The sequence below is a fragment of the Nicotiana tabacum genome, chromosome 11, assembly GCF_000715075.1.
Source record: "Nicotiana tabacum cultivar K326 chromosome 11, ASM71507v2, whole genome shotgun sequence".
In the NCBI taxonomy this organism is placed as follows: Eukaryota; Viridiplantae; Streptophyta; class Magnoliopsida; order Solanales; family Solanaceae; genus Nicotiana; species Nicotiana tabacum.
The window spans coordinates 160,981,215-160,994,903 of NC_134090.1; the positions used below are offsets into that span (position 1 = coordinate 160,981,215).

General features: G+C 42.3%; 1 protein-coding gene across 1 annotated transcript; it reads left to right on the forward strand.

Annotated features, from left to right (window-relative positions):
• Positions 1-3,682: 3,682 nt before the first annotated feature.
• On the forward strand, positions 3,683-5,317 carry LOC107777901 (uncharacterized). The gene has a single exon (XM_016598068.2). It carries the CDS (start codon positions 3,683-3,685, stop codon positions 5,315-5,317), a length of 1,635 nt encoding a protein of 544 aa, XP_016453554.2.
• The last annotated feature ends 8,372 nt before the right edge of the window (positions 5,318-13,689 follow it).

A 13,689-nucleotide genomic window follows, 5' to 3' on the forward strand; every position in this document is an offset into this window, starting at 1 on the left:
TTTAGGAGGGAAAAAGGGGGCGTCGACAGCATAGCAACCCTGCTGGGGATGCTTTAAGGCTTTTACCATTACGTTCTTTTTATGACTTTATTGCTTCCTTTATTACCTTTATTTCCTGATTTTAATCATTTCTCCATAAATACTAACTTGACTCTTCGTGTTTTCTTTTTCTTTAATTTCTTTCCCCTTTACTGCTTTACCATTATCTCAATTCCGTTTTCATTTCTGAGCATTTATTGTAATCTTTACTTTATGAACGTGAAAATACATGTAATTTGTTTCATTATTGTAATTGCATCTTCCAACACATATCTCACTCGTGCCAAAACAAATCCTATAGCAACGCTTATAATGAGTGGTTGCGCCCTTCCGATATCATAACCCCTAAATGTGGCAAAGGCATATTTGCGGTAAAACCAGTCGATCAACGGTGTAGTCGACGGTTCCGCGCCTTTCCCTCTTGAGTTGTCCGCTCAAGGGTACCTTGTCTAGCACTTCAAAGTAGAAACCTTACTCTATTAAACTGTTCATGCATCATGGTCAAGCCTAGCCGAGTCAGTTATGTTGTCCGCATAATGACTCATTAAGACAGCCTAAACCAAAGTCCATCGGGTTTCCTGAAACCCAAACGGACACCTTCACGCTATGTGCATTTATTTGGAGAACTAAACACCTTATGCTAATTATTGGTTTAAATAGTCGAGTCCGGTGGGGGGTTAAGGGCCTAACATTTTGTTTTGCAGAAAATGAGGCACGAGGTCCCCAGATTCGGTATGGTATCCAACATCCACCCAAGGTTGCTAAGCTGGTGGGAAGATCTTCATGGTAGTGATCAAACCCTCGTCCGCAAGTACTTAGGGAATTTACCCTCACTTCTGGAAATCCAACCCAATAACAAGATCATTGAGGCTGCCACTTTGTTTTGGGATGGTGATCGATCAGTGTTCCATTTCGGAGACTTGGAAATGACCCCTCTGCTAGAATAGATAGGGGGCCTAGCTGGTATCCCTTGGGAAACTCTGGGTTTACTTATGCCGGAGAATCGCAAAAGTAGAGGCTTTCTTAAGATGATGGGACTCAAGAAAAACCCCTACCTTTCTTGCTTGAAGGACTCCTACATACCCTTCGACTTCTTATACGAGAGGTATGGCCACAGCAAGTCCTATCGCACCTACATGGACGAATTCGCCCTCACCTCTTTGGGGCATATACATAGAAGGGTGTTCGTGTTCATGTTTTTCTTCTTGGGCATGATAATTTCCCCTATGAAGAAGGCTAGGATCCACACCAGACTAGTCATGGTGACCAAGACCTTAATGGAAGGAATTGACGGGCAGTCTTTCAGCATAGTACCTATGATCATCGCTGAAATCTATCGAGCCTTGGGAAAATGTCAACAAGGGGCTCCGCACTTCGAGGGTTGAAATCTGTTACTTCAGCTTTGGCTTATAGAACACCTTCAGAAAGGCGACTACAGACAAGAAATCATACACAGGGATTGGGATGACCATATCAATTTTTATCACCCAAAGCGAATGAACTTCATGCCCAACTTGTTCGCCCAGCCAGAGGACGCCAGTGGATGGGTAGAGTTGTTCGAGAATCTAAAAGAAGAACAAATTCAGTGGATGTCGAGTGGTTCCCAACAGGGGAGTTCATTATCCGTTCTCGAGACGCACCATTCCTCATACTCATAGGCCTGAGGGGAACTCATCCTTACGTCCCCCTCCGAGTCATGAGGCAAGCCGGAAGGAAACAAATCATACCCAGGATAGAGAAAATGAGTCACTTCAGAGCCGACTTTCAGGATGATGATAGCCCGCACAGGTGCCACGCTCAGCATATGTGGCACTGCAAGCTCGTTTTAGGGAAGGAGTCTATTGAACCAGACAGGCATCATGCCGGGTGTGTGCTGCACTACACAGGTTGGTTGAAGGATGATCGCATTGGTTTGGGTCACCCAGGGTTTGTCCATGGTCGTAGGCTTATTGATGAAAAGACGGCAGCAAAGGTTAAATACAATCAACTACGCAAAAGGATGCGAGAATGAGCACCGGAAAATACAGGAAGCCCACGAGAGGCTGATCAACGAGTTGAAGGATATGGCTGTCAATGCCAACAACCAGCTGGGGTATCTGGAATGAGGCTTAGTGGAATTGGAAGGTAAATTTCTGAAGAGGATCGACGATTGTCAGAATGCTGAGGGTAATGAAGGTGGGCACCTGGCCCGAGCTTACTTGCTGCTGGGACTGCGCGAGCTGGTGCAGCTGTACGAGGGAGGCAAGAGTACCGAATCTGGGGAAGGTCCTTCTGGGACCAAGTAGTAGGACTCTTATTTTCTGCTTTCATAATGTAATAAGCCATTAGTGATATTTCTATCATTCAGTTGTTTTAAGACTCGTCTTGTTTTTATCAATAAAATGAGGCATTTAGCATTGTAAGTTCTCCAAATTTAATTTGTCGCTAAGCTTACCTCGGGCACAATGAGGCACCCAAATTAGGAAGTGATTTATATTCCAGCACAATGTGTTTAAATATTGCAATATTATTTATCAGAATCTGCGCTAACTCTTTACCTTTTTGTTTTTTTTCTTTTATTATTTTTATTCCCCTCCCCAAAGGTTAGTTCGTGCATTCTGGCACCATCAGTGTATTCAACAAGATCCAAGGGTCCTCCACCTCCTCCTCCTCCAAGTCCTACCAGAAATAGGAACAAAGGCAGAATGGAAGATACCAGTGCTAGAAAGGAAATCGGAGAAACTTCAATCACCAAGGAAACTGTTGCTCATCTTGAGCAAACTTTGCTAAGGTTCCGGGAAGAGTTGGAACAAGTCCGGAACTTGGCAAGTCTGTCAATCACTCTTGCTTCTGCTGATACCAACAAACCACCGCCGCCACCACCAGCCCAACCTGATCATACACAAGCTCGCAACGCATGCAACAATGCTCCACTGCTCATCCCTGAGCCCCAAAACACCACAAAAGACCATAACACTCCAGTTTTGTGGACACTATGCCACATTATAGTCAGCTAATCGCCAGTGCAATCGAGTCAGATGACAAGAGCACCCTCATTCAGAATTTGGCTGCTGAGATCAAAAAGTTGACTAGCCGGGTCCAAGATTTCGAAGGTAACAAAAGTGTTGAAGGGTTAAATTACGAAGATCTCTGTGTTCAGCCAGATGTTGAGCTCCCGGAAGGGTACAAACCTCCCAAGTTCGAACTATTCGACGGTACAGGTGATCCCAGGGTCCACCTCAGAATGTATTATGATAAGCTGGTAGGAGTCGGAAGGGACGAGAAGATTCGCATGAAGGTGTTCATGAGGAATTTGAAGGGTGATGCTTTATCATGGTATATTAGCCAGGATGCAAAGAAATGGACTAGTTGGGTGAACATGGCGTCTGACTTTATGGATCGGTTTAGGTTCAACACTAAGAATGCACCAGATGTGTTCTATATCCAGAATCTCAAGAAGAATCCCACAGAGACCTTTCGCGAGTATGCTACTCATTGGAGGTTAGAAGCTGCTAAGGTCAGGTCGGCCTTGGAGGAAGAACAAATGAACAGGTTCTTCATCCGTGCTTAGGACCCGTAGTACTACGAGAGGCTGATAGAGGGCCAAAAGTTCTCCGACATCATCAAGTTGGGAGAAAGAATCGAAGAAGGCATCAAAAATGGTATGGTCACTAACCTCGAGGCATTGCAAGCTACCAACAAGGCTTTACAGTCTGGTGGCTCATCAAAGAAAAAGGATGTGAATTCTGTGATGGTTGCGCAAAGGAACAACTTCCCTATGAAGTACCAAACCTATCCCTCAGCTCCACTCACATATCAACCTACCCTAAATTACCAAGCACCATCTCCCACCTACCAAATTCCATCACCTGCTCCACCACCTACATATGAACCCTCTTCACACAGATATTCCCAACCCGCACCTATATACCAAGCATATAACTCCCAACCTTCTCACTACCCATCACCTCCTACCCGTCAAAACTTCCCTCGACCTAGACCAAACTTTGACCGCAAACTTCCCAGACAATATACCGCCATAGCCGAGCCAATTGACCAATTATATCAAAAACTCAAGGCAGCTGGTTACGTTACCCTTATCCCAGCCGTAACTCCAGAAAATCCTTCCCAGTGGATCAACCCAAACAAGACTTGCGCATACCATTCCGGGATGAAGGGCCATACCATCGACGAGTGTCGCTCGTTGAAAGACAAGATTCAAAACCTGATTGACAACAAGATCATTATAGCAAAGGATCCCGCTCCTAATGTCCGCAACAACCCTCTACCTGACCACGAGGGTAGAGGCATCCACATGATCGAGATCGAAGATGATTGGGACCTCAAGGGGTCAATCGGGTTGATAGCTAAAGGAGATGAGCCTAAGAAGCCAATAGTTACTCTCAATCCCATTGTTGTCCAGATTCAGCCCTCTGAAGGCGATGTGGTAAATATGTCCGTACCACTCGAGTTTGAAGCACCACCTTCAAAGGCGCCAAAACCAATTGAGTTTGAGTTCAGAGTTCCAAGGGCGCCTACGCCATTTGAAGTTATTGTGTTACCTCCTAAGGCACCAATTCCAGTCTCCATGATAGACGTAACCCCGTTCAAGACAAATGCTATACCTTGGGATTACACCGCTGAGGCTAGAAGGAAGGGAAAGACATATATTGGGGAAGCGATTGCCGCACAGGGCATGACCAGGACAGGCAGGGTATACACCCCAGAACACTTGGCTGAGTCCAGCAAGCATGCCTCCGAGCGGGCTGTTGAAACTGGACCCGATGACCTTTGGAGGAAGGTACAGGCCAAAGAGTACTCGGTCGTCGAGCAACTGAACAAAATGCCAGCACAGATTTCTATTCTTGCTCTTCTACAAAGCTCAGAGACACATAAAAACGCCTTAATAAAAGTACTGAGTGAAGCTTATGTTCCTAGCAACATAACAGGAGGCGAAATAGCAAACATGGTGGGGCATGTACTGGAAAGCCATAAGATCACCTTCCATAAAGATGAATTACCGCCAGAAGGGCTTGGTCACAACAAAGCATTGCATATCATTGCGCAATGTGAGGATCACTTTGTCACCAGGATTCTAGTCGACGGGGGATCCAGCCTCAACATTTGTTCATTGGTAACTCTCAGGACATTGGGTAAGGGATTGCACGAGATCAAAGACGGGGCTATCAGTGTCAAAGCTTTTGATGGATCTCAGAGGTCCACCATTGGAGAAATTAGCTTATGCCTACAATGTCGAGTCGAGTACCACCTGGTTCGATGTCGAGTACCAAGTCATTGACGTACCAGCATCCTATAATTTGTTGCTAGGATGACCCTGGATCCACGCCGCTAGGGCTGTGGCATCAACTTTGCATCAGGTTGTAAAATTTGAATGGAATCATCAGGAAGTAATCATTCATAGCGACGGTAGCAACCCTATATATAGTCGCCAGGCCATCCCGATGATCGGAGGAAGAAGGAAAATCGTTGGAGAAACATACCATCACATCGAGCGAGTCAACGCCATAGACAAAGACAAGTGGTGGGATAACAAAATTGAGAGCATCCTGAATTGGAGCGGGTATGAACCCAGAAAAGGACTTGGTAAGAACCTGCAGGGTATCACCAAACCTATCAAGCTGAAAAAGCACGGTACCACTTTTGGCCTAAGGTATGAGTACACTTGGGAGGAGTTCAACCACTGGTCACCCCCATGGCGCGGACCATACCATCCGCTGGAGCACCCTATACCTCAGTTGGAGCAGATTTTTCAGCCAGCTGACATCTTCGTACGGATCAGAGAAAGACGAGGCACTAGCAGCAATAAAGAACATGTTTCTGGAAGATGATATGGATTGTTGTACTATCTTCGAGGAGGAAGTGGAGGAAGGCCCTTCCATTCAAGCTATGAACCAAGGAGAGCACCTCGCCAATTGGTCAATCAGGACCACCAGTGCCCGGAGAGCCTCGGGGTAGCAAGGCTAAACGACGCATCTGCATCACACTTTACTTTAGTTGATTTTACTTCTCCGCATTTTCTTTACTTTTGAAAAGAGCTTCAATGTTTTAAACGATTATGAAAAAGCATTTTCCAAGTTTATCTTTATGTTTCGCTCTCATTTATTTTCTCTACCATTTACCTTATTTTACACAGCATTACTATTACATATCTTGATGATGAACCAACGACTGTGACTTGCAACGAGACAGTACGACAAAAGGATATAGACTCAGAAGAGGATGAGATACCAGAAGAGGTTGTCAGGGAGGTCAAAAATTTCGAGAACATGCCCAAGTCTAACTTAGACGAAACTTAGGTCATCAGTTTGGGGAACGTAGAAAATGTCAAGAAAACACGTATCAGCGTACACTTGTCACCATCAGAAAAGGAAGAATACACAGATTTTTTGAAAGAATATGAGGATATATTCGCTTGGTCGTATGATGATATGACCGGTCTCAGCACATCCATTGTGGCTCACAAGCTGCCGACAGATCCGGCATGCCCGCCGGTCAAACAGAAACTCAGAAAATTCAAGCCAGACATGAGTTTGAAAATCAAACAAGAAGTCACCAAGCAAGTCAAAGCCAGGGTTCTCAAGATTAAACACAAGAACTCTACGGCTTACAGACCTCAAATGAATGGAGCTGTAGAAGCAGTCAATAAGAACATCAAGAAGATACTAAGGAAGATGATCGAAAAGCACAAACAGTGGCATGAGAAATTGTCATTCGCCTTACTGGGTTATCGTACCACGGTCCGCACATCAACTAGGGCCACTCCCTACATGCTGGTTTATGGTACAGAGGCGGTCATCCCCGCCGAGGTAGAAATTCCTTCCTTAAGGGTCATACAAGAAGCAGAATTAGATGATGCAGAATGGGTCAAGAGTCGCTACGAGAAGTTAGCCCTCATAGACGAAAAAAGAATGAACGTTGTTTGTCATGGTCAATTATATCAGAATAGAATGTCCAGAGCCTTCAACAAGAGAGTCAAGCCAAGGAAGTTTACACCAGGACAGCTGGTGTTGAAGAAGATATTTCCATATCAAGATGAAGCCAAAGGGAAATTCTCTCCTAATTGGCAGGGTCTGTATATGGTGCATCGGGTTCTAACCGGAGGAGCCCTTATTCTCGCGGAAATGGACGGAGAAGTCTGGTCGAAGCCTATCAACGCAGACGCAGTAAAGCGATACTACATTTGATCATATACTTTTCTTTTATGATGTAATTTAAACTACGCCTGACCTGATTCTCGTTTAAGAGGGGATACGTAGGTAGCCCTATGGGTTCGGTCATATTTTAATAAAAATTCCATCTTTCCCCCTGCTATTGGAATTGGGGCAGAATTTTGAGGAGGACCCTCAAAATTCCAAAGTCAGTCGTCAATTTTCTCATTAGCACCCTCAAAATTCTGGGATTGCTTAGCGTTCAGTCATCCAGCACAGCCGTCAGCAGCTCCAACCCAGTAAACTGGGGCAAAATTTTGAGGAGGACTCTCAAAATTCCGGAGCAAGCGAGGTTGCCGTGTCTTGAACCACGTTGCAGTTGTTGGTTCATCCCGAAATAATCAAGGAATTCTTTTTACCTATATATACATGCACTTGCCTTATATTCACTAGGTCATGCCCGAATATCATTTGGATCGCATCGTTTAGCAACGCTACCTCCGTGATACACGACACCAAGAGCTGGAGGATACGAACTAACCTCCCCCCTATAAAACTCACAATTTTTCTTTGGATGCAGGAATTCAAGCAACGAATCAAAGTATATTTGCTCTTCAAAATAAAAAACCCTCCAGAGGGTCACTATCCGCACTCGACACTCCCCAACAGTCTTAATAGCGCAAACCGCCCACCAGAATTCAGGCCGCAAAAGCAAAACGTACCCACTCTGAAACTCTCAAAGCAATCACTCATTTCGCAAAAGTCTACTATCTACACCCAGCATTTCCCAGCAGTCATGATAGCGCAATCATCTATCAGCTAAGAGAACTTACTACTGTTCGTTTCTTTACATTTCTGCATTGCATAAGGCTACTTGCTGCCTTTCGAGACTAAGCTCTGTCTCCATCTGCATTAATGCATAAGGCTACTCTCTGCCTTTCGAGGTTAAGCTCTACCTCCATATTGCATAAGGCTACTCTCTGCCTTTCGAGGTTAAGCTCTACCTCCATATTGCATAAGGCTATCTTGCTGCCTTTCGAGACTAAGCTCTGTCCCCATCTGCATTTCTGCATAAGGCTACTCTCTGCCTTTCGAGGTTAAGCTCTACCTCCATATTGCATAAGGCTATCTATCTGCCTTCTGAGACTAAGCTCTGTCTCCATCTGCATTTCTGCATAAGGCTACTCTCTGCCTTTCGAGGTTAAGCTCTACCTCCATATTGCATAAGGCTATCTATCTGCCTTCCGAGACTAAGCTCTGTCTCCATCTGCATTTTGCATAAGGCTACTCTCTGCCTTCCGAGGTTAAGCTCTACCTCCATATTGCATAAGGCTATCTATCTGCCTTCCGAGACTAAGCTCTGTCTCCATTTGCATTTCTTGCATAAGGCTACTCTTTGCCTTCCGAGGTTAAGCTCTACCTCCATATTGCATAAGGCTATCTATCTGCCTTCCGAGACTAAGCTCTGTCTCCATCTGCATTTTGCATAAGGCTACTCTCTGCCTTTCGAGGTTAAGCTCTACCTCCATATTGCATAAGGCTATCTATCTGCCTTCCGAGACTAAGCTCTGTCTCCATCCGCATTTTGCATAAGGCTACTCTCTGCCTTCCGAGGTTAAGCTCTACCTCCATATTGCATAAGGCTATCTATCTGCCTTTCGAGACTAAGCTCTGTCTCCATCCTGCATAGCTGAAATATCACCACTTTATTTAAATTCTCGCTTCGGCTAAAATATCGCCTCCTGTTTTTTAAATTCTCGCCTTGGCTGAAAAATCACCACCCTTGCATTCATTTGGCTGAAAGATTGCCACCTTCTCATGGGTTGAAAAATAGCCAACTTATTCAAAGGCGTCATAGTTCGGAGGCACCATCTGCATAGCCCGAGAACACCATTTCATGGCCTGCGAATCTTTACTTTTATGATCTTCATGGCCTAGGACATCATAGTCTGATGACATCATCCTAACCGTCCGAAGACAAACATTCATGGTCCAACGGGAACTTGCATCACGTTTAAATTACGCAAATATATATGCACATCATGCACTTGCAGGTACTCCGGCTGGCTCACGGCTGGCTCAGCAATCCCGCTCCATTTCTCCGCAGCCTATCCGATTCCAAGCACCCTCTCAAACGTGACCGTCGCGACCATTCTTTTAAATTTCTATCAGCATATTCCGCCAATGGTTCCTGAACTACATATGGCCTGATTCCTGTAAAACCAGGGATATGTAGGCAACTCAGAAACCATAGAACGGTCAAAATCTTTTTACAATCGCCGTTTCCGGTCAAAATTGGCCATCTTGTCTTTACCCGACAACTCTTTCATCCTCCTCGGGTAAAGAGGGGCAGCTGTTGATACCCAATTTTTTCCTACGTATTTTTATACTCAAAATACTATCAAAATAGCATGTGTATGCATATACAAGCACACCCAAAGGCTTTGGTATTTTCCCAAATTTTTAAAACCAATTTATGGCCTATTTTGCACTATAAAAACCAATAATTACTCCCAAAACTTGTCATTTTGGCGAATAATTTATTTTATTCTCGTATTTACACAAAATATAATTTACATGATTTTTGCCTAATTTTACAAGTCCATTTGGTATTTTAAAACTAAAATTGCATGAAATTGCAATTTTAGCCTATTTCTCGATTTAATAGCATTCGTAATCACAAAATCATTTCTAATATTTTTTAAATTAATACTTATGCATTTCTTATTAACTCAGTACTTTTAATTTGATTTTTTAAACATCTTTTACTATTTTTTATAAATTCAAAAGGGAAAAATGGTTATTTAAATTTCAGCCCCATTTGCTTTCAATTATAGCCTCAATTCTGATCCCAATCAAGCCCAGTTACACAACCCAATTTCGAATTTTACCCGACCCAGACCCAATCAAATGAACCCGCCCGGATCCCATCTTAAATCAGGGCCGTTGATTGTTTTAATCAACGGCCCCCGTTGGCCCTTTCCTTTTTTAACCCAATCAACCCCCTAACCGTAATCATTCACACAGATGAGCCGCCCTTGTATCCCCTCGTCTCTCAAAATGCTCTCAACCACCCTCTGAAACCCTAGCCCTCTCCGCTGATCTCTGACCTCATTCCACCGGAAATCATGGCTTCCCAGGCCCTGTGTAACCTATATCTACCCCCACTCACCCTTATCCTCCTGTTGCATGAAGTTTCAAGGTCCGACCTTGAAGACCCTGGCCCAAAGTTCCTCCGATTTAGGTTCTATGGCCATTTCCGGCTCACCTTCGGTGTGTCCTAGCACTACTAGTTCACCTCTGACTCGTTCGACTCGGACCAGCCCCTTTCCAGGCCTTTCTCATCTTTTAGGGTTTCTCTGAAACCCTAAGCCATTTCGAGGTTTTCTTGTTTCTCTCTAGATCTACTTTAGATCTGTGCTATTTATGAGGTTCTCAAAGTATTTCTTACATCATTTCAAGTTTTTGCTTTCAAAACCTGTTCATCTTCTCAAAACTTAGGGTTTCTGTGATTTTTACTTGTTCTACTGTGATTTCTTACATTATTTGGCTTCACCGTAAATCCTAAGTGTTTTCACTATGATTTCTAGGTATTTTCTGTACTATAATTTCTTCTAGGGTATTCGAGTAAATTCTTTACTGTCTCTTCTTTCATTATGCTTCCATGAATGTTTGTGTTCTTTGGACTTTCTGAGTTTATTCTTTGCCTGATTCGTTATGCTTTCATCTGCGAAGAAGAAACCCAAGATTTTTTGGGGTTTTCAGACTACTTGTGTGCGAGTATTTTTGTTTCTTGTTTACTTTCAATACCCTAATTTTCTAAAATTCGTCTCATGTTCTCTGATTCTTTCTAAAGCTTTGCAAGACATTCTGATTTCTCTCATAGCTATGTTCTTCTACTTTTGATTGCATGACTACTCGATTTGTTTAATCTTAGCCCTGCATGTTTAAGTTTATGCATCTTTTATAGTCAAACATTTTCCTTTCAAAGTAACCCTAATTTTTGGGAATTGATTTCAGACTACTATTATGTGAGCTTATTTGATTCTTCCCTTGTCTAATTTGGATCTATTTTCTGACTTGATTCAGTATTGAGTTCGAATCTTTAATTCCTTGATTTACTATGTGTTAGTTGATTTTATTCTTACCTTATTTACCTGAACCGCGTATTTGAAGAACTTCTCTTATGTATTTACCATTTATTGCACAATGTGTTATTGATTTTCTTTCCTTAAATAAAACCCCGCCCTTTACTATTCAAAGTCGACTCCTTAATTAAAGGAAGTCCCTTCTCCTGATTGATTCTGATTTGATACTGAATTATTTTTACCTTACTTACTACCTGTTTTCAAACAATAAATATCCCACTCCTTTTCTTCAAGCACACGAACAATTAGAGTTCAATAAACACACATACTCAAAGCTTCCCTCTCTTTTCTGCTATTTGTGTTACTGCACTTGGGTAAGCCGTGCTTTGGGACCCTAGAGCTCCCTCTGAACTTGGATGCCTGAGGGTTGGCACTTCCACACTGCACTATTCTATTATTATATCAATTATTCAGAATGTTAAGCATTTCCTAGAGTTCTTGAAGCTCCTTGGAACTTTGAAAACATTCTGAGTAAGAGAAGGCCTCGGAATCTGGAATCCGGATTTGGTGAAAGACATGTTATTGGGCATTAAGATTGAATTAGGCTGCTCGAATCTAGTTGTACGCTGTGATGTATTTTTGTTTACTTTCTTTCTTCTGGTTCTGTAATAATCTTGTAAAAAGAACTCGGGGAATATTAGTAAAGGGGTGTGGGAGGGGTTTATATTGCTTGCATGAGTTAAAGGGTAGAAATCATGCCTATAGGATTTTAATGCTTTCAATCACCTAGAGACCATGTTTATAGGCCTTTACATTCCTTTAACTCAATCATTTAGAAATCATGTCTATAAGATTTAATATCGCAAATCAGTAGAAATCCTGCCTATAGGACCTAATAATCGAATAACCCGTTGCACATAGAAATCATGCCTATAGGAAATGCATGAAAACGTTAGGCAAACTGTAGGGTAATCAAATACTCATTTTTTTTCTTAACGGCTTGATAACAGGTATAGATATCCTGCCTACAGGGTTCAAACTCGCCTAATCTGTATAAGCAATAATCTGGAAATTGGATTCAACGTTTTCAACAAATTTGTACTAATCTGTTTATTGCTAGAACTCTTACAAGTATGCAAAATTCTCGATTTCTTTTTTTAAACTTGAATCTCTCTTTGCTAAAACGGTTTTCAATCTGCTGCTTAAATTTTCATCTTAGGAAGCTGTTATATTCAAAACAGTATTCAGTTTGTTCTTACTTTTAAAGTCACTTTACTTTCGAAACTCTTTTTCATAACTCTACTATATTTCAAATCTGCTGATTTCAAAGTTAATTCCGAATTTCTACAATCTCAACTATCTGTTTTAATCCTTTCTGCATTAGGCTTTTTCTGAAATCAGTACTTTCTAAATAATTCATTTAAAGTACTTCAATTCCTGACAATTGGATCCGAGTTGCCTAATGCAGACCTTTTATCTAATTCTATGTGTTAAACTGATCCGTCCGCCGTTTAAGTTTCAATTAAAGACCAAATCAGTATATGCAAGACATGCTAAACTAATTGCTATGTGATTTACGGGGTTTTATGTGAGCATTGCATATTTATTTTATGCCCCGCTTATTTGTTATTTGTTTTGACTGACGCCTTAGTATTTTATCCTTTTAAGCTCCATATATGCCTCCATCCCTTTCCTCCCTTTAGGATTAGAAGTCCAAATACCCCGGGACTGATAGGTTGGGATAGGTACTAGCATGCAATAAGTAAAACGAGACTAATCGCGTTTAAATACCTTAACGGGGTGGGAAGGGTAGAATATGGAGATGATGACGGTGCGCTAATATCTCGTGCGATAATGATTGCTGGGTATTGCACCAAACTGATTCATATTATATTTAAACCTAGGACCCCTTTTCTCCTTCTTTAGTTATCAATGTTTTCTTAAATTAGTGTTTTCTTCAACTAAGCTTTTCTCTTTTCAAAATCACTTGTGTCTTTCTTCTTTCAAAATTTTTCAACTTGTCTACACTTCCTATGTGCAAATTTTGCTTGTTTATTCATATTCTTAAAGTCATAACTAAGCACGGTCGGGAACCACACTAGTAGATCTTGAGGGGTGCCTAACACCTTCCCCTCGAGATAATCTCAAGCCCTTACCCGAACTCTGGTTTATCTTTCAAAATCCTTTTTTTAAGTGTCCTAATGCACTATAATCATTAGGTGGCGACTCTTCAAATTCCATATCCCGAGTCCTCGAAAGGGGAATAAGAGTTGTTTTGCCCATAATGTCATAAACCCGATTTCGCCTTCTTTTAGGAGGGAAAAAGGGGGCATCGACAGCATGTTTCTAGCTTGATTTCTGGTTGGGAAAGTTTTAGAGGTTTTTTGGTTGATTTCCTAGTGATTTTGGGCTTA